Source organism: Primulina tabacum, chromosome 5, assembly GCF_025594145.1.
Source record: "Primulina tabacum isolate GXHZ01 chromosome 5, ASM2559414v2, whole genome shotgun sequence".
NCBI lineage: Eukaryota > Viridiplantae > Streptophyta > Magnoliopsida > Lamiales > Gesneriaceae > Primulina > Primulina tabacum.
Genome location: NC_134554.1, coordinates 6,671,650 through 6,691,062, shown reverse-complemented (window position 1 = coordinate 6,691,062; position 19,413 = coordinate 6,671,650). Strand labels below are relative to the sequence as shown.

General features: G+C 34.0%; 1 protein-coding gene and 1 pseudogene across 1 annotated transcript; one reads left to right on the top strand and one right to left on the bottom strand.

Moving 5' to 3' along the window:
- Positions 1-938: 938 nt before the first annotated feature.
- On the top strand, positions 939-13,456 carry LOC142545991 (DNA ligase 4). The gene is made up of 27 exons (XM_075653459.1): positions 939-1,411; positions 1,578-1,669; positions 1,918-2,003; positions 2,116-2,252; positions 3,035-3,109; positions 3,286-3,377; positions 3,671-3,742; positions 4,440-4,519; positions 4,635-4,672; positions 4,771-4,777; positions 4,936-5,091; positions 5,729-5,804; positions 7,201-7,325; positions 7,408-7,442; positions 7,524-7,582; positions 8,414-8,497; positions 8,823-8,918; positions 8,987-9,035; positions 9,438-9,525; positions 9,689-9,886; positions 10,238-10,363; positions 10,462-10,561; positions 10,649-10,754; positions 10,899-11,029; positions 11,132-11,296; positions 11,638-11,793; positions 12,380-13,456. Exons 1-27 carry the CDS (start codon positions 1,073-1,075, stop codon positions 13,239-13,241), a joined length of 3,630 nt encoding a protein of 1,209 aa, XP_075509574.1. The 5' UTR covers positions 939-1,072; the 3' UTR covers positions 13,242-13,456.
- Positions 13,457-13,696: 240 nt separating this feature from the next.
- On the bottom strand, positions 13,697-17,401 carry LOC142545992 (transcription factor bHLH35-like; annotated as a pseudogene).
- Between the last annotated feature and the right edge of the window lie 2,012 nt (positions 17,402-19,413).

The window sequence follows — 19,413 nt, the reverse complement described above, 5'->3', positions numbered from 1 at the left end:
GTTTGGATGAGACGAGGATAAAATCAATTTTTTCTATAAAAACTAGTTATTGTGCAAATAAAATTAGCCTCGTTCTGTAACAAAATCAGAGTGACGAGAAAGCACACTAAAAACTGGGAATTACCTTTGTCGAAAAAAAAAAACTGGGAATTACCTTAGGACACTGTCCAAAGACTTAAAAAACCAAGTACAATTGTCACCAAAATCCATAACCATCAAAACCACTAATTCCATAGCCGTCAAAAACCCAAGACAAATATCGCCACAACCACTAATTCAAACCCAAGACAAGAGAAAAACAAATCCAAAGTTCAAATCAGGATTTTTGGAATCCTCATTTAAGTCGTACATCGAAATTTTTTGTATATCTTAGTCTTCAAAAACAAGAGCACTCCCCAAATCATCACTTTATGCACAATCAATATCCATCCTCTCAAATAACTCATTGGAAATATTATCATAAACAACTACATTTTTTCTATTTCAGTTTAAAATTTTCATCTTCCTCAAAATCCATCTCACTATCATAAAATTCTGCTTCGTCATTGGTTTCACCTCTTGTCATTTGTTTGAACTTCTTTTTGTTTCTATGAGACACCAAATGCATCTATCTTATTGATTTTAATCACATCATCATGTTGTATATAAATTTCTACTTCATAGTTTTTGGGAGAAATTATTCCTAATATCAAACATAACTCCCAAAGTTCAATCTATTTTGTCTTATCTATATAAACAAAAAATCGAAATATTCAATAGAGTAAATAACTTCTACTTGAAGTATATTCAATAACAGCATATGAAACAATAAAATTATAAGATGAACTAAATATTCAAAACAATAAAAATATCTCTTAAAATAGGTAAAATATCAGCAAAGCCAGAGGTTCATCTAATTTAAGGTTAGTGTGAATTTATTTTTAATTTTTTTTTTAAATATTTGTCTGACAGAGCCAGAGGTCGTATCCTGCAAGCTTCCTTCTCAATAAACTGAAGCAGTCACCGCTTGTACATCACACATAAAAAGTGGTACGATCGTCCCCTCTTTGAGTTCCGTCACCGCCGGCCGACAATGGCCGAAACGAAGTTTAGTGTGATGGTCAGCCTGTTCAATTGGATTCAGAAGAGCAAATCATCGTCGGTCAAACGCTCCAAATTCCGCAAGTTTCTCGACACATTCTGCCGCCCCAGCAACGGCGACGACTACTTCTCCGCCATTCGGTTGATACTCCCAAGCCTCGACCGAGAGCGCGGATCCTACGGCCTCCGCGAGCACGTCCTCGCCACAAGCCTCATCGATGCCCTTGGAATGTCCCGTGAAGCTTCTGACTCCCAACGTCTCCTCAACTGGAGGAAGGGAGGCCCAAAATCTGGCGCCTTTGCAGGAAACTTCTCTCTTGTCGCAGCTGAGGTCTTTTCTTTCTCCAGTTTTTTATGATCAAATGGCTGGTCAGGAAAAAAACATAGAGTTAAATTCTGCTATCAAGTTGACATCTTTTTTGCAATCTGTTTGTTATTGGCGTTTCAATATTGATCACTGGAACTGAATGATCCCACTGTTTTTCATATATTTTCAGGTGCTACAAAGGAGGCAGGGCATGGCGTCAGGAGGCCTTACAATTAACAAATTGAATGAGTTGCTTGATCGGTTGGCTTCCAGCGAAAATAGGTTGAATTTTATGTGAAGTTTGAGTAGACTTATTAAAGATTCTATCTGAATTCGGGAAATAGCGGTACTGTGACTTGTTTTTGCATTTGGATCTTGCTTTCATGGAAATTGCTCGTTCCTAACTTTTCTGTTCTGAATCACGAGCAGCTCAATTGGTGATATTCTCTCTTTAACGATAATAAGAAAGAAATAAATGGCATACCTTCATGATTAGGAATTGATACTTAAGTTTTTAAATCTCGACACAGGGCAGAGAAGACATTGGTTCTTTCTGAATTGATTAGGAAAACAAATGCTCAGGAAATGAAATGGATAATTATGATAATTCTTAAAGGTATATTTGGTTACTAACTTAATCTGATACTGCCATTTGTAATCTATTGCTGATTTTATGTATCAATTTTTGCTTTTATCTATTCTTTCTCTGCAATTCTTCCAATGTTTAGATCTCAAGCTGGGAATTAGTGAGAAGAGCATCTTTCATGAATTTCACCCTGATGCTGAGGACCTGTTTAATGTCACCTGTGACCTAAAACTGGTTTGTGAAAAGTTGCGAGATCGAAATCTGAGACATAAACGGCAGGTTTGCTTCAGATGCCCAAATCTCCTTTTTTATTGACTTTGTTTACTGTGGCGCATGTTGGAGGATTAAGTACACTTCTCAACTCATTTGATATCGAACAATCATTAAGTTAGGGTTGATCACCACCAGAATCATCGATCATGGTCAGTATTGAGTGAATGTACACCTAATTTAGTAATATTACAAAACTTCTAAACTGGATTATATGTTTGGATAGTTCTTTTAACATCAAGGCTGAAGGGCCTTAGGTAGTCCATTTTGGTTTTGTTCTCCTTGTTACCTTTATATGAAGCACTGTTAAACGATGATATGTAAATATCATAACTTCCTCAGTTTAGGACCTTAGTTTATTGTATTACATCATAGCACTGCCATTTGGATGCTTGTAAACATACAGTTCATGTATACTCGGAATATGGAGGTATTCTTCTTGGTACTTCTATTTGTGGTTCTGAACTGTAGCATGCGATTATTTGAATTGCCAAGATGGATTATTCCTTGTCTGTCTTGGCTTATTATACATAATTCTATATAACGGGGTATTAACTTGTTTGATTAATTTTGCAATTTTGAATTTGGGGGAATTCACCGTGTAGCTGAAAATTGGTTTTTAGATTTGCTTCTACCTCCAATCATTACCACCTCATTCCCGTGTGTCGGTGGTGTCTGTTCATACCCTTTCTGGTTAAGACCATTGCTTCAAACTACTTTTTTGAGGAGTGGATTCTTCTTTCTTTGCTCGATAACACTCCCACCCAAATAATGCTATTTGAATTGTTTAGGATATTGAAGTTGGCAAACCTGTTCGCCCTCAACTAGCTATGAGAGTCAGCAATTCCGCTGTTGCATGGAAAAAGGTCTGCATGTTTTTTAGTTGATTTCAAATACATGGAATCAATGCACTTTTTGTTACTTGGATGGTTGGTTCAAATTTTGAGGCACGTGTTTGTGTTTTTATTTTTTTGCAATTATATTGAAGTTGAAAATCCTTAGGTATCTTGTTAATTTTTATTTATATTTTACAAGCAAATAGCTCCATGGCAAGGAAGTAGTTGTTGAGTGCAAATTTGATGGTGATCGCATCCAAATCCATAAAAATGGAGCAGTGATAAATTTCTTCTCGAGGTGGTTGCTTTCCTGAAATAAACTTTTTTTTTTCCTTTTCAATATCTATTGGTAATTAATATATGTTTCTACTCGAATTTGAATGGAATATATTTTTCTACGGTAAATCAATCTAGTAGTTATAAATTGCCTGTGTTAACTTGTTTATGGTACTTTGCTCCTTACTATTAAGTTCAGAGAATTAATAGCTTGTGTATTTTATCTGCTGGACATCTAATGTTACTGGTTAATATGTGACTTAAAAACAATGTCAGATGCCTGAATGAAATTTCCTTTTCTGTTTTGCACGGCAGGAACTTTCTTGATCACCCGGAATACATACATGGCATGTCAGATATTATAAATGAGAATATCCTTGTTGACAGGTGAAAGTTTCAGAAAACATATTTCAAATTCCTCATCTTTCCCCATGAGCAATCCCCCCCCCCCCCCCCCTCCTCCCTATGTACTATTTGTCTTTCACTGTTTCTAATAGCTGACTATGAAACGCTGAGTTAGACGTACATAATCTTTGTTGCTGCCAGCGTTGCCGGTTATTTTTTTTATAGTTCCTTGAAAAAACATTTTGTTGTCATCTTGGTTTGGGGAAAAATGCTAAATTCTGCTTGGAAAAACAATTTATATCTCCAAAATTTGTTAGTTTGTAACTGATATATATAGTCCGTGAATCATGTCAAATCTGTTGAGATCATTTTAACTATAGGATCCATATGGAGCCTGGACAACAAAATCAAGCATATCCTAATGAACTTTCTCTATCTAGTTGTGCATATATCTTGTCTTCAGTATATGCCATCAAACTTTCTCTGTTTCCTGGCTGTACATATGAATATAACCTTCCGGCTACCTCATCTACCACCCTCACCCTCTACGTTGAGAACCACTATGCTTGTTTAGGAAAAAGATTTACATGTATCCTGTGAATTTTTTTAAGCTATTGGCCTCAGCTGAAGTATGACCATTGGATGCTTTTTAAATTGAGCCATAGTTTGTCTAATGCTTCCTTTAGTATCGAGGTAGAGAGATTAAACTGGATGAATGAGTCACACGTCTTTATTGCAGGTGTATTCTTGATGGTGAAATGTTGGTTTGGGACAAATCAGCGAATCGATTTGCAGAGTTTGGTTCTAATCAGGAAATAGGTTTATTGTTGCATTCCTGCCTTTGCTTGCTGTTTTACTGTCTAATGTAGTATCCTTGGTCCATCTGTCTATATTAATACTCACTGTTCCATCTTTCTTATTCTTGTTATCACAGCCAAGGCTGCAAAGGAGGGGCTTGATAGTGATCGGCAGGTGTCTTTTATATAATGTGAAGTATGAAGTGTAGATAATTTTTTTAAAACTAGAAGCTTCCATTTCTCGGTTTTGATGACCACTTCCTTCTGATGCAGTTGTGCTGTATCCTTCTGTTGCGCCTGAATTCCCCAAGCAATTCAGGCCTGAATGCGATTCTCCAGTTTGGTCTGTATTCATGACGTGCAAGATAAAATAAAACATTATATTTGCAGACATCTTACTCTTTATTTTTAACTTTCCTTAATATAAGTTGTAACTAGATGTTGCATTTGACATTCTTTACGTTGGAGATACCAGTGTTATCCACCAAAGCTTGAAGGAGAGACACCAGAATCTTAAGAAAATTGTCAAACCTTTAGCAGGTCGGTTGGAGATTTTGGTTCCTAATGGCGGTCTCAATGCTCATTGCCCTGCTGGTATATAATACTTTGCTTTGCTTCTGTTTGTCGTTTTCTTTCGTGTAACAATACTTCTTTCTGGTAGACATACTGACAAGTTTTGCGAAGAAGTTTATGTTTATTATACTAGTTCCTTAAGGTTGCACTTGGGTTCATGGATTCGATCTCCTAAGATGCAAATCCATCATATTTGTTTGGCAACAAATAAAAAAAAATGGAGAATACACATTCAAACCCAATATATTTAGGCCATTTTGGCTGCATGTGAAATTTCTAATAAAATAATTATTATTTCAAATTCTTCCATTCAAAATCCATAATGAAAATCTAAATCCATCAGTCTAACATACACAAATAATGCAGCCAAACTGTACTGTAAAAACTGGCAAGGATTTGTTTCACTTCTTAACTTTTTAAAATTACAAACGGGGAGTGCTGTTTGTAACTGTCTCGAACCTGAGACCTGCTCTTATGATGAGAGCTGTGGTGTGATTTGACCACTTGAGGTCTTGGCGGTTCACTTCTTAATTTCATGGTGTTTGATTTGGAACTAGTTTTTTTTGTCCTTACATCTTTCTCATTAGTTATGGACACTGTTTGCTGGATGTTTTTTTGTTGCTGCTGTAAGTTTCTGTTTAACTGCACTATCTGTCAGGGGAACCTTGTTGGTCACGAATTGCTCATAATGTTGATGATGTTGAGAGATTTTTCAAAGAAACCATTGAGAACAGGTCAGAAAATTTACCAATTATATGTCCAGTCTTGCAACCCATTTTTAGAAGTTCATTGGTGTTTATGTTCACGAATTTTCAATATTCTCTTTAAATATGTTTATCTACATTTGTGAGTGTTATAATGTCCATGGCAGCTCGCTGTGCATCTTTAACAGTGCGATTTTTTTATGGCCATTGGAATTCATCTTGACGTAGAAATACTTCTGTATTTGCAGTGGGTATAGTGTGCCCTCTTGTTGATGCTATCTAGTATGCAACGTTTATGTGAAATTTACAAATCTTGTGTTACCTTCTTTCCCTCACCTCTTACTTTTTTGAAGAAATTTTTCTTCCAGTGGCTAGATAAGAGTAATGGATGCATTCTAAAGCACATCAAACACCTTCATATTGTGTAGACACCTAGTGTGGTGCTCACTTTCTGCCTGCAAGTGTTTGTTGAACTCCTGTTAGAGGATTTTCATGGTTTTTTTCCCGTGAGGGTAATTGACCTTATGAAATATTTGTATGTTACAAATTAAGCTTGGTAGTGATTCTTTTCATGTTTTTGTTACTTCCAAAAATGCGTGTGTATGTGTGTTCCTGGATGCTCCTAGGTGGTTTTCTGAACTGCTTTGACAGTCTGAAACTGGTCAAAGATGGCGCTGTATTGCTGTCTAGACTTTCTTTATCTAATTGGTTTGTGGCTGATATTCTGAGAGTTGCCTTTCTGCATATCTGATAGAATTGCCCCAGCAAATGGATACACTGACAGTCTGACACCAATATATTGAGTTTCTTCTTCACTAGTGGTATTATAAATTCTCATAGGTTGCCTTTGGATTGATGGACTTGGAGCTTAGAATTTCAAATCTATAATAACAAATACTTTTAGTTGTTTGGTTAAATTCATTTGATAATGAATTTTGAATCTTCAACTACTTAATTTTGAATCATTATATTGAATTTTAAACCGTCTAATATGGGTCTCAATATGAAGTTATTTCAAATACTTGTTTCAAATATTTCATTAAATCCAAATCATTCCATCCAAATGCAACCTTAGATGCAGCTGGTCTTTGCTACATGTAACGAGAAGTCTTTTACACTTGTATCAACTCAAGAAAAACATTTGTTGGTTATTTAACAAATCTACACTTGGTGGACTCTGATAGATAAACAAATACAGCTTGCATGCCAAGAGTGATAGATGCTGCTGAAATAAAACATCTAAGAATGGGATGAATGAAAGGATGGGGTCAGAAGTGAGATTGTGGGGTGTTGTACGGACTTTGATTTTCTCATGATACTCATGTTTGTATCCATGAAGCTATTGTCAGTGATAGTACCTAAACCATGATTTCCCCTCAAATCATCTAGTTTTTTATACATAAAATATTCATTTTCACAATGTCAGAGATGAAGGAATTGTTCTGAAAGATCTTGGCTCCAAATGGGAACCTAGTGATCGAAGTGGGAAGTGGCTGAAGTTGAAGCCTGATTATATTCATGCTGGCTCGGATTTAGATGTTCTTATCATAGGTTTGAAACTAACCTTTAACTTCTTCAACAGAGGAGGATTTTTTACACTATTATGTTATAATACTTGAGCCATTTTATGCAGGGGGATACTATGGATCTGGGCGTCGTGGAGGAGATGTGAGGATAATACTTGATTTTGTGTTTGTTTTTTCTTCATATTCTGTTATTAAACTTTCTGCTTTTGTTACATGCTTGAAGATTGCTCAATTCCTTGTTGGTCTGGCAGAGCGTCCTGCCCCAAACACGTATCCTAGACGGTTCGTCTTTTTGTAACTTTTTAACTCAAAGTTCTTTAATGTATCATTCCCTCTAAATGTGTTTTAAACTTTTAGTATGATACAGTTACAGTTACTTTCTCATAATTTTTTTTGTTATATAACATATAATTCATCTATCGAGATTCGAGAGAACTGTGTTTTTACTTGTTTATATTTACTTGTGCTTTATATCACATTTCTGTTGGGAATTTGTTTTCATTCCATGCACTTAGGTACATGCATGTTAGAACTGGCAAAAGATTCCTTCAGTATTCACCTTCTATTTTTGTTCCTTTTTTTTTAAATGAAATTACTTCCTCGTTTATTATTTTAATTAGCGTCTTATAACATTTTTCTAACTCAGACTGGGTAGACTAACTGATTCAGATGCGATATGGCTTGCGGAAAAAGTCTGTAATATGATTTTTAATTCAGTATTTATTCTTCGAGCTGATAGTCTCTGACCTATAATTGTTTTCAGCATCAGAATCTTTCAGTGGTAGCTTTTCTATCTTTTTTGGAATTTAGTAAATTTTTAACTCATTAATCAGCTGGTAAGCATCCAGCATAATCATTGTGTTACGAGGTTGTACTTGTAATATCTGACAGATTGGTAAATCAATGTGTAACTTGGTGGAAAAGCAAGTGTTTTACCTGTGGTATTAATGTTAATTTCTTATCCTTTTCACCAGTCCTTGGGTCTTAGTGGTCATAATTTCCCTTTTGACCAACCTATGGAATTTTAATGACATTTGTTGTGGGAAACTGGATAAGCCCTTTGCAGAGACAGGTGTTGTTTTCAGTTATGAATTAATTGTTGTGGTCCTGCAGATTTGTCTCCTTCTGCAGAGTGGGTACAGGGCTCTCTAACGAGGAGCTTGACGCTGTTGTGACTAAATTGAAGCCATATTTCAGGTAACTGTTAATCAATAGTGTCTGAATCTGAAAATTGTTGTACAAATTTTTGGCTGCCAATTGGTGAGATGCTGCAGGAAAGAAAATGTTTAGGTTGACTCATGGTCTTTGATTTAGTTTGTTGGATTAGTGAATGTACATTTTAACATGGAACTTGCATGAAGTTTGATAATATTCATGGGTGGGGCATTTGCAAGCAAACAGATATTTACGTGGAATTAAGTTTGAATTACAAAAAAACTTTTCAGGCTTTTATTTCTGCTTGCAACATAGATCGTTATTGAATTATTTCTTTTCGTAAAATCTCGAGCAATGCCTTTTGCAGGAAATATGAAAGTTCAAAAAATGCACCACCAAGCTTTTACCAAGTTACGAATAACTCAAAAGAGAGACCTGATGTTTGGGTTGAAAGCCCAGAAAAGTGAGCATAAATTATTTAGACTGCAGCTCTTTCTTTGTGTTTCTCAACCTTTGTGCTTTTGTTTGCAGATCGATTGTCCTTTCCATCACTAGTGACATTCGAACAATCAGATCCGAGGTACCCTTGTAAATACCACATATTTTGCCGTTCTCGCAACGCACGTCATCTGAAGTCATTTAAAATGATATTGAACTTTGGGTGGGATCCGACTTTTTACGTTTCTGCATTTTGATTGTGTAACTATTCCCTAGGTTTCCCAACCATTTTTAGTACGTCTTCGCGGAATCTAGTTTCAAGTGTCATGATCTTATTTTAATTTTGAGTAATGCTAAAGGTACAACCAAAATATCGTTTAACGATATTTACAATAATTAAATCGTGAGATTTTGTTATTATATCGTGAGATTTTGCATTGAATCTATCATGAGATGTTGATAAATGAAATTTTTGTGTTGTAAGAATTGTTGTACAAATTTTGTTGTACATGTAGCATTACTCTTTAATTTTTTATGCGTTCAGGTTTTTGCTGCTCCGTATAGCTTAAGATTTCCGCGAATTGATCGAGTTAGACATGACAAGGCTTGGCACGAATGCCTTGATGTGCAATGTCAGTGGATCCCTGCATTTTAATATTTCATCATCTTCAATGGATGATATCGATCTTTTTTTATTTCTTGTTACATTATCCGATGTTTCATGTACTGTCAGATTACTATTTTACTCTCTCAACCAGCTGTCGAGATGGATTATTTTCTTTTTCACTGTGGCAGCTTTTGTTGAATTAGTACATTCAAGCAATGGTACCACCCAAAAGTGGACAGATTATGCAGTTGAGGACAACAAGCCAAAACGCGCAAAGTTGTCTAGAGGAGCGAAAAAGAATGTTTCTGCCGTTCCTTCCCATTTTATAAAGACAGATGTTTCGCAAGTTAAGGGAGAGACTTCAATATTTTTAAACATGGTGTTCTGTATCCTATGACCATATGCTAAATATGGCCAGTGTTGAAATATATTTGGATTTAGATATTTCGTACAGCTGTGTGGTTAATTCACTGATAATATAATACATCAGAAATCTTTTTACTTTGGAAAGGATAATCTTCCAAATTAAGAACACCGTAGACTGGTCTGACGAAATAGTAATCTTTGAAAGTCAATTGGCTGTTATCAGATAATTAGTGGGTCCAAAAGTGTGATTGCTCAATCATTTGGTGATTATTTATCTGTTTCAATTTTCCTTAGGTTCATCTACGCCAGAATTAACGTATTTAGTTTTTGTGAGAATTTATTCGTTAATTGAATCTCCTTGACATTTTTAGACTTTGTAAGTGTACCTTCGTCCCATTCCCTTGATTCTCTGCACAAAATGGTGGTTGAAAATGGTGGTGCTTTCTCCATGAATCTGAACAGTTCGGTTACTCACTGTATTGCTTCTGAGAGTAAAGGTCCTTTTCTCACTCCTCTTCTCACAAGAACGCGCAGAAAAAGTAAGTGCTTTAATATACCCAAAAAAATCTAACGTTTTTGTACAAATATCTTGCAGGAATCAAGTTTCAGGCTGCAAAGCACCAGGGAGATGTTATTCATTGCTCTTGGTTCACTGATTGTTGCTCAAAGAAGATGCTTCTACCTTTACAGTCAAAGTTAGCGTAAAACTGTTTCACTTACCTCCATGTTGATTTATAACCCTGTGATTTTATTTATTTACAAGATTTTTGTCTTTTGTGAAGATACTATCTTTTCCTCTCCGACATTACGAAGAAAAGGTTGCAAGAAGAAATCGATGAATTCTTTGACTCTTACTATCTGGATATTAATACAGAGGATCTCAAACAGGTATATTAATCTGCCAAATTCCCCTATATGTTTATTATGTTGACAATCATGCTATATCACTAGTGCCTGGAAGTAAAATGTGCATGGATGATGCCTTAATTAAAATTATTTAATTTTCTTGTTTTTTTATTTGTTGCTTTTCAGATCCTAAAAGACACAAGTAAGATCGAATATCCCAACTCAATTGAGTATTACAAGAAAAAGCTGTGTCCGAAGGAAGAATGGACTCGCTTTCATGGTTGCTGCATTCACTTTCATCTCCCAAGGCAATTATTGTAAGACGATTATCTCTCTACACTAGAATATGAACCAAGTTAGATGTCGGTTGTATTTGCTGCTTTGAAGTTGAGATTTGATCCTCTTTTATTGTGTTGTAGAAAAAATATGAACTGGAAAACTCCATTGGAGCTTGCAATGAGAAGGATGAAAATTGAGGTTTCCATTGGTGGTGGAACTGTTGCTGAGACTCTTCGCCATGCTACTCATTTAGTAGTCGTGTCTTATCCACAGCTTGATGTGGACTTTGATACGTCATTGAGTAGGTGAGCAGTACTTTATGCCAGGATAAACACTAATTGTACTTTTCGGTTTATGGCTGCATAAATTTATTTTAAATCATATATAGCTTATTATTCAGCGTCTTATTTGTTTCGGTGCATTTCCCCAACTCCAAGTTTTCTTCACAGTTCCTACTGCTATTTACTATCGCCATACAGCATCTTGGCATTACAGTTATCAAGCCTCATAAAATGAGTTGAGAGTTCAGGGTCATATAACAGTTGTAGGAGATTCAATTTTAAAAGAGAGGTTCAAAATAATGATTAATGCCTTCAGTAGATGGGTCCTTTTTATCATATTATTATTACTTAGTTATTTTTGTCAGTTTCATGGAGGCAGAGAGGGCTCTCTTGTGCAGTAAAAATTTGCAAATTGTCAAGTCAGAGTGGTTGGAGAACTGCTTTGAGAAGCGCCAGAAGTTGCCAGAGGAGAGTTACAGTTTGAAACCCTTGGGCTTTGGCCAGTCTTTATCAGAGTTAGAGTAAGTGTTGAAATAGTCTAATAATGTTTTATGCACGACACTATCTTAAAATCATGGAAACTCGTGGTTACCAAAAATACTTTGATGTATTTCTTACCTCGTGTTTTTTATGCTCTCTGCATCTTGTGTTTGGCAAGTCTTAAAGGTGAGAGTTGAATGCCCTGATTATCTGTTGCAGTTTCAAAATTTTTCCTACACTTGAACAGGGTAATTTTCCGTCATAATCCATGAGTTCAGGGATAGCTTTCAGTAATATATCCAATAGTATAAACACATCTCGTGAAATTGCTAAATTTAGCCTCACCTTTTGACATTGCATGTAAACTATCCTAATGCATATGGTTATCTTAGCTGGATACCCGAACCCGAAAACCCGACCCGCGCCCACCCCTAACTCTCGCCACTAGTGTCAAATGTGATGATCATCTATCCATTAAATTTATACAAGGAGATCATGTAAAGCATACAGATTCATACGTGAATATGTTCTGCCAATAGAGTTGAAGGTATTTTCAATTCAAAATTTATGTTTCGCGGCAAGAATTCCATGTTATGATGTTAAACTGTATTTATTGTGGTATTTCAGCGATCAACACAACGTTGGTAGAGAAGATTACAGTAGCTATTCTAATATGGGAAAAAGGGATGCAACTCCTCCTTCTGACAAACTCGAGAAATGGAGCAATACCTATGCTACCGCAGATAAGCCAAGATTAGTCAACTTGCCTGCCAGAAGTATAAAAAGGAAACGGGGAAGTTCAAGTGGAAATAATACGAGAAAGGAAAAAGCAATTGTTAAACAGCCTCGAAGAACAAGCGCAGGAATTGCACGGATTGGAAACAAGCCTGCTAAGATATCTGAAAATGAATCAGATGAAGGTGCTTCTTTAGATGAGAAAAACACGTCCGAAAACAGTGACATGAATTGTGGGATTCCTGAGACGGTTAAAGATAAAGGAAAATCGGGTTGCAATAGTCCTCGAAGAACAAGGGCTCGGATTAGGAACAAGCCTGCAAAGATTGACGGGAATGCGTTTGATCTAGATGATTCATCAGATCGGCAAACTATCAGAAAAAACTTTGAAGTCAGTGAAGCAAAGCTCGTTCCTGATATTCAAATGGAAGCAACAGTGGAAGAGTCTGAAGCACCAGAAAGAGGCCAACCTGTTGAACCATCCGTTGCTGAATGTAGTGGGAGCAGAACGCAGTGCAACAATCAAGTTGCGGACACACTCGATCCGGTTCAAGCCATGCTGCTAAATATGTTACCAATTCTTTCAACCCAGAAAACCGATACTCCTACTGCCATTGTTGAAGAGGTTAAATTTCGAGATGCTGATCAAACTCAAGATGAAGAAAAATTGCCTTTGAATGTTGATACAAAGCCGGTTACGAAAAGGAAAGTCAGCTACAAGGATGTCGCTAACCAACTGCTTAAAGATTGGTAAACTACTTTAGAGGGTTTGAAGTAACTGTATAAAATATTTCTGTAGTGTGTTTGAGACTGCGGTTGTATTGTGCTATATATGTTATGCACTGTAATGTCTTTTGAGTTTGAGATAATTTGACTTGTATTCTTAACAAGATGGACATTTTGTTGTTTGCTTCACTCTGAACATGTTATTCCATCAACTCTTTGGAAGGTATTGCAAATGTTGTCTAACTTTGGGTGTTAAAAAATCTGGATAACCTATCAGTAGAATTGAATAATCGATAACAGCTTTAAACCAGCTCTTAATTGGGTTAAACTGTGTTGAATTCCGTTTAATATCATTTTAAACTCACTCTTTGCTCCTTCCATTTCCATATTTTCCATATCAACACGATTAAGGTTAGGGGTTTCGAAATAGTGAAAAAAGAAGTGTTTTGACTCATTGCTCTCTGACTAATGCAAGTTCTAAGGTAGAGACATTTCAAATTGTTCGTTAACGATGACAAAATCGAGTATTCTCTGAAATTATTTCAATAGTGAATCTTGTGCATAAAATCAAATATATATTGTTTAATTAGTTGCTCATAGGGCTGTCTGGATCATTCATTGTGGCAATGGCACTTTCTATCTTTGCTCTCAAAAGCTTCTTTTCTTCCTCGTCAGCCTGAAATTTATAAATATGAAATAGAATCAAAACTTCAATTTATTTCCATAAATATACTAAATAAATAAATTTGATAACAAAAATACCATATATTTAATGTATATGATTTAACAATACTTAGGGAATGTTTGGTTTGATGGATAAGATGAGTTTATTTTTTTTAACCCACCTTATCCCTCGTTTGGTACGCGTGATTATTTAACCAAGTCAATACCTCCTATGAATGATTATGTTATATTAGGTGAGTTAAAATAATACCTCCTCACCCCCTAAGATTATTTATCCAACTCTTAATCCTTCATATTTTCCAATTTTACTCTTCTCCTATATCCAAACTCACCACCACTTCCCGCCACGACCGCTGCCACCGACCACCGACCGTCGCCATAACAACATATATTACATTCCTACAACAATCATTTTCTTTATCATTTACTTACTAATCATTAGTTTATTTTATCCTCCAAACCAAACGCAATCTTAATTGATTATTGATCTGGAAAAAATATAGATAGCAAGTGAAATACTATCGATGGATTAAACTCAATCAAACATATCAACGTTAGATACATACTAAAAAATCTTAGCAACAAATTTAATCGAGCAATTTCAAAGGTATAAAACATAAAAAAAATTAAATTATTTTCATATTTATTATCTAATTTAGCAAACTATCACTACATAAATGAAATTAAATCTTCCAGATTTATGTCACACAAACTATTTTTTTGAGCAAATCACACAATAATATCACACATTAATTCAAAGTATTTTACTTCGGACTCATACTATTTAGAGTCGGGTCAACCGGAAATGGTAGATTTCCAAGGGAAAAAAAATTAAGAATGAATGGAAATTACTAGACATATAAATTATATATTTTTTGTTTATTTCTTTCATCTTATTTCATGGATAAAATTTATTTTACTCGCACATAACATAATATAAGATAAAATGGAGAATTTTTAAAATTATATAATTATAAATATTTTGGTCATATACTTTTGGACAAAAGGGTCCAGGTACGTTGTAGTACAGCAATTTCCTATACCCGATGTTTTGGAGGAATTTTTTCTTCTTCCTTGTTTAGGTGGGAAAAAAGCTCGATTATAATTAAAAGAAAACGGGAATCAAACGAGATCGTGGAATTAAGAGTGAGTTTTGACTTTTGATTCATACAAATATTATGCAACTGAAATATATATTTTAAATCATAAATATATATTTTTTGGAACAAAATAATAACTTTAAATAACCTAAATATCTTTTTCACGAGAACAGAACGAACAAAATATTTTATCACTTTTTCAAAGATTTCACACACACACACACATATATATACAACTCTTTTGACACTCTATTGTTTTTATTATTAAATGTCGATTTTTCTGCTCAAATTTTCATCATTATAAGGTTAATTTTAAGAGACGATATCATAAAATTCTAGATAATGAGCTATATGAACGTAGTTTTATAATTTTGACTCATTCATGTCATGCGTAAGCTTGGAAAAAATAGGTTTCAAAATCCATCAAAATAAATAAATTATTATTTCTTTACTTTAAATTCAAAAAACATTTACCAATTTTAATTAATGAAATATACAGAGAATATTGAATTAAACGTGGAAAAAATAAAAAAGCGTACCTCAATGAACACAGTCTTCAATAGCCTTCCTGAAAAAGCTGTGATATTGGCTGTAATGACTTTGAGCTTCAGCGATTCAAACATCTCACAAAGCTTTACCACGGTATCTGTTCTTTTATTGCATGTCAAGCTTACTACCGCTGTCTTTTCTCCCATGCTCGATACCCTCAACTGCCCCCAAAAATTTTGGTAAAAATTAAAATTAATGTTAAATAATAATAATAATAATAAAAGTTGCATAAGTTACATTTATCCACATACGCATGTCAATCTAAAAATTTAGTACATCTTATTAAAAGCAAGAAAATTGCACATATATATCAATTCTTAACTCTATAATTTATAATCATATATATATTTATTGAGAGTTCGCTTGGTAGCTAGGGATAGGCTAAAGGGAGATTAATATTAGGTTTAGATGTTTGTAGTTCTACTAAAAATTAAGCAGAATTCAAATATTTTAAATTATACAGTCGAATTGCAATCATTGTCCTGGTAATGTTGATTATTTCTTCAAAACAATCTTCCTCTCAATAATTGAATAATACCTTCAAGCTTATGAGAATCAGACACGTACATACCCTCATATACTGATTATAAAATCGAGTATTTATCATTTTACCAAAATATATGAGAATGTGAAGAAATATCTCTTATATGCTATTTTATTTCCATTTTTAATGCGGAAAATCAATGATTAAATCGTTTAATATCTTCAAATTTATTTACTTTTTGAATGGATTTATAGCATGTTTTTAGGAATAAACTAAAAATGGAATCATAAAACCCACCTCAAGAACTTCAAGAGGGGATGGATTGAATCTTGATCCATGGTCATCTTGGTCCATTCTTGATCTCTTTGCCTCAGAACAAAATTCTTGATCAAAATCACACATGTGGGGGGGGTTATTTGATGATTTCCCATTTTCCAGCTCTGAAATCTCAGCTTGAAGTATTCTTTCTTCTTCATGTAGTGTTTGGATATACTCAATCGCATCTTTGATAATTGATGCTTTATCCATCTACATCAACAAATTCTCACCAAAGATCATTGCAATTATTGAGGATTCATTAAATTAAGATATTTTCATTGAATTAATTAAATATGTGATATGGTCATAAAACATGATAACAAATAATCAACCATGACATTATTTTTATTTTATTTATTTTATTTTATTTTATTTATATTTCATGTATATAAATGGATAATAATTGTGTCATGATCAAATTATATAATTTTTCTTTCTTCAATTCAAGGTGAACATAGAATAACATATAAAATACCATTGTCGATGAAAGATTTGAACAGCTATAAATGCTTCACTCGACATTATATATAGTTAATTAATTGTTGACGTATTAATATAATTGCAAGTTGGATCAATAATTACGAATTAATAATATTATATTAATAAATTAACAATACCTTAGTGATATTAGGGACCACTGATCTTAGTGCATAGAGCCTTTCGTTGAGCTTCTTCCTCCTATTCCTTTCCGAAGCTATGTTTTTTGAAGCCGACAATGAGTGGACTCCGTCCGGCGAGCTCGAGTCGTAATACGTAGAAAGCACTTCATCGAAATAACTATATTTCATAGAATCGTTTAAAACCCCCATCGAACCAACATTTCAAAAAATAAAATTAAAAAATCTGATATAATTAAACAAGATATATGAAAAATAAGATAAAGATACGAGTCTATCGTACCTTTCGAGCTCTTCGTTTTGTAGGTACATACTTTCCCAATAATGCTTATACTCATCATCATGAAAGTTTTCCATATTGATTTATTAGAAAGAAAAGTGGAGAGTTTTCTGTGCCTCCTTCTTGGGAGATTGAAGGAGTGTTGGGGATATTTTTTGTGGCAAGCTTTGAATATAGGTGCGGGTATTTATAGGACTATTCAATAATATTTAAATGGGAAAAAACAAGTGTGTGTGTGTGTGTCTATATATATATATCGATATTTTGATTCATATTTATTGATAGCAACATTACATGCCTAATTAGTCGTAACATGAATCGGCCAATTTGGGACTATTGTACATAAATCTGCGTTAGAAATTCTTTATAAGTAATTAAAATTTTGGTATAAAAAATTAATTAAACATGTCACACACGCATAACGTAACGTGCATGCTCGTACATATATGGGTACATATGCTATTAAAAAAAAACTTGAATATATCAAATATAAATGGTAAAAAATTGTTCTAAAATTTTATACTCCCTAAAATTAAATTCCATTTTATAACCTATGCATATAAAAATTGTTTTGAATGATATTATTCGAAAAGGAAAAGTAGTCGATTTAGTCTTTTCATGTTTTCTGTTTTGGTTTTCTAGTTTGTAGTTGTGTTTTATTCGTATAATTTTTGTTTTTTTTTTTTTGGGTTTTTAGTCTTGTTTAATCGGAATCATGACGTGATATCGAAAAATATTGATGTGATATTGAAAATGCTGAATCGCTATTCCAAAAAACTGAAAATTTAAGAGTAAAACCGTAAAATGACTAGTATACTAATGCACTTGCCACGTTCCTTCTGAACTATGCGGCTTCACGCAAAGTCAGCTCGTCCACACATTAAGGCTTGATTGCTCGTGACTAAAAAAACACGCCAAACATGGTGATGCTATCTGAATATATTTGCCCGACGAGTGAGCACAATTTCAAGACAAAATCTCTTAGATCTCGTCTCATGTGTAAATTTTGTGCGAAAGATATACAATCCAATCCATGACAAAATATTATTTTTTATCCAAAGTATTATTTTTATTTGAAATTATTGACCAGATTGACTCGTATCACAAATAAAATCCGTGACAAGATATCATAGAAGACCTACTCAACTTTCTATTAACCAAAATAGCCGATTGAATTGATTTAGAAAGTTGGTTATTTAACTCTAATATGTTTGCTTTCGATTATTAATTTTTTTAGAATTGAGAAAAAATAATAATAATAATAATAAGACTGAAATGAAGTACAAATTTTTTTTATAAATATATACGAGGCCGCTATGTTCATTTGGTGGTGTTAGTGGTTTTTCGAAATTCTTTTACCCTATATTTTCATCAACAACCACAAATACATTGTAATATTTCCATTTAATCGTTAATTGTCATAATTTTTTTCTCTTCGGTACTGCCTTTCGAAGTTAGTTCGGTCTTTCTAATAATTTTTATTTTGGAATTTCGATTAATTCGGTTACTGATTGAAACGATCGATTTAATTTTTTATTCAATATATGCTAATGAAAAATTTGGTCGATTGGGTTAAAGAAATCGATTTATTGAGTTTAATGAATTTCGGTTAAACCGATGATCAAATTAACGGAATATGATGGGCAAATTTTGGGAGTCAAAACGCTTTCATGAAGCACACAGAAGGGACATTTGTACAATGTGATAAACACAAGTGATTAGGACCAGGGGTATTTTTGTGATTCACGTTTGTTAAAAAAAATCCAGTATTTATTTCAAAACTTTTTTTTTGTTATAAATTTATTAGTTAAAAATCAAAATAAAAAATATTATAAATATAATTGTTCGGTGCGTCTAATGAGTCCAAACTCGTCGAACTTTGTATACGAGTCCAAAATTTTAACGAGTCGGATCTCGGATCCATTAGGACGTGTACAACTTTGGATTCCAAAATAATCAAGTGTGAATTGAATCCTAGTCGTTGAGATTGGGATATTTGGCCGGTGGTCATAGTATTTGTGCTGGAAGGCGACGAGCAAATGGCCTACGCTGCATAACAAAAAAGATGCATCCATTAAGGTGGTTGTAATTATAGCGTACCAGACGAGAACTAGGTGAACTTGACTTTTCCGTTTGAGTGCAAGACTTGACATTTGTCAGGATAAAAT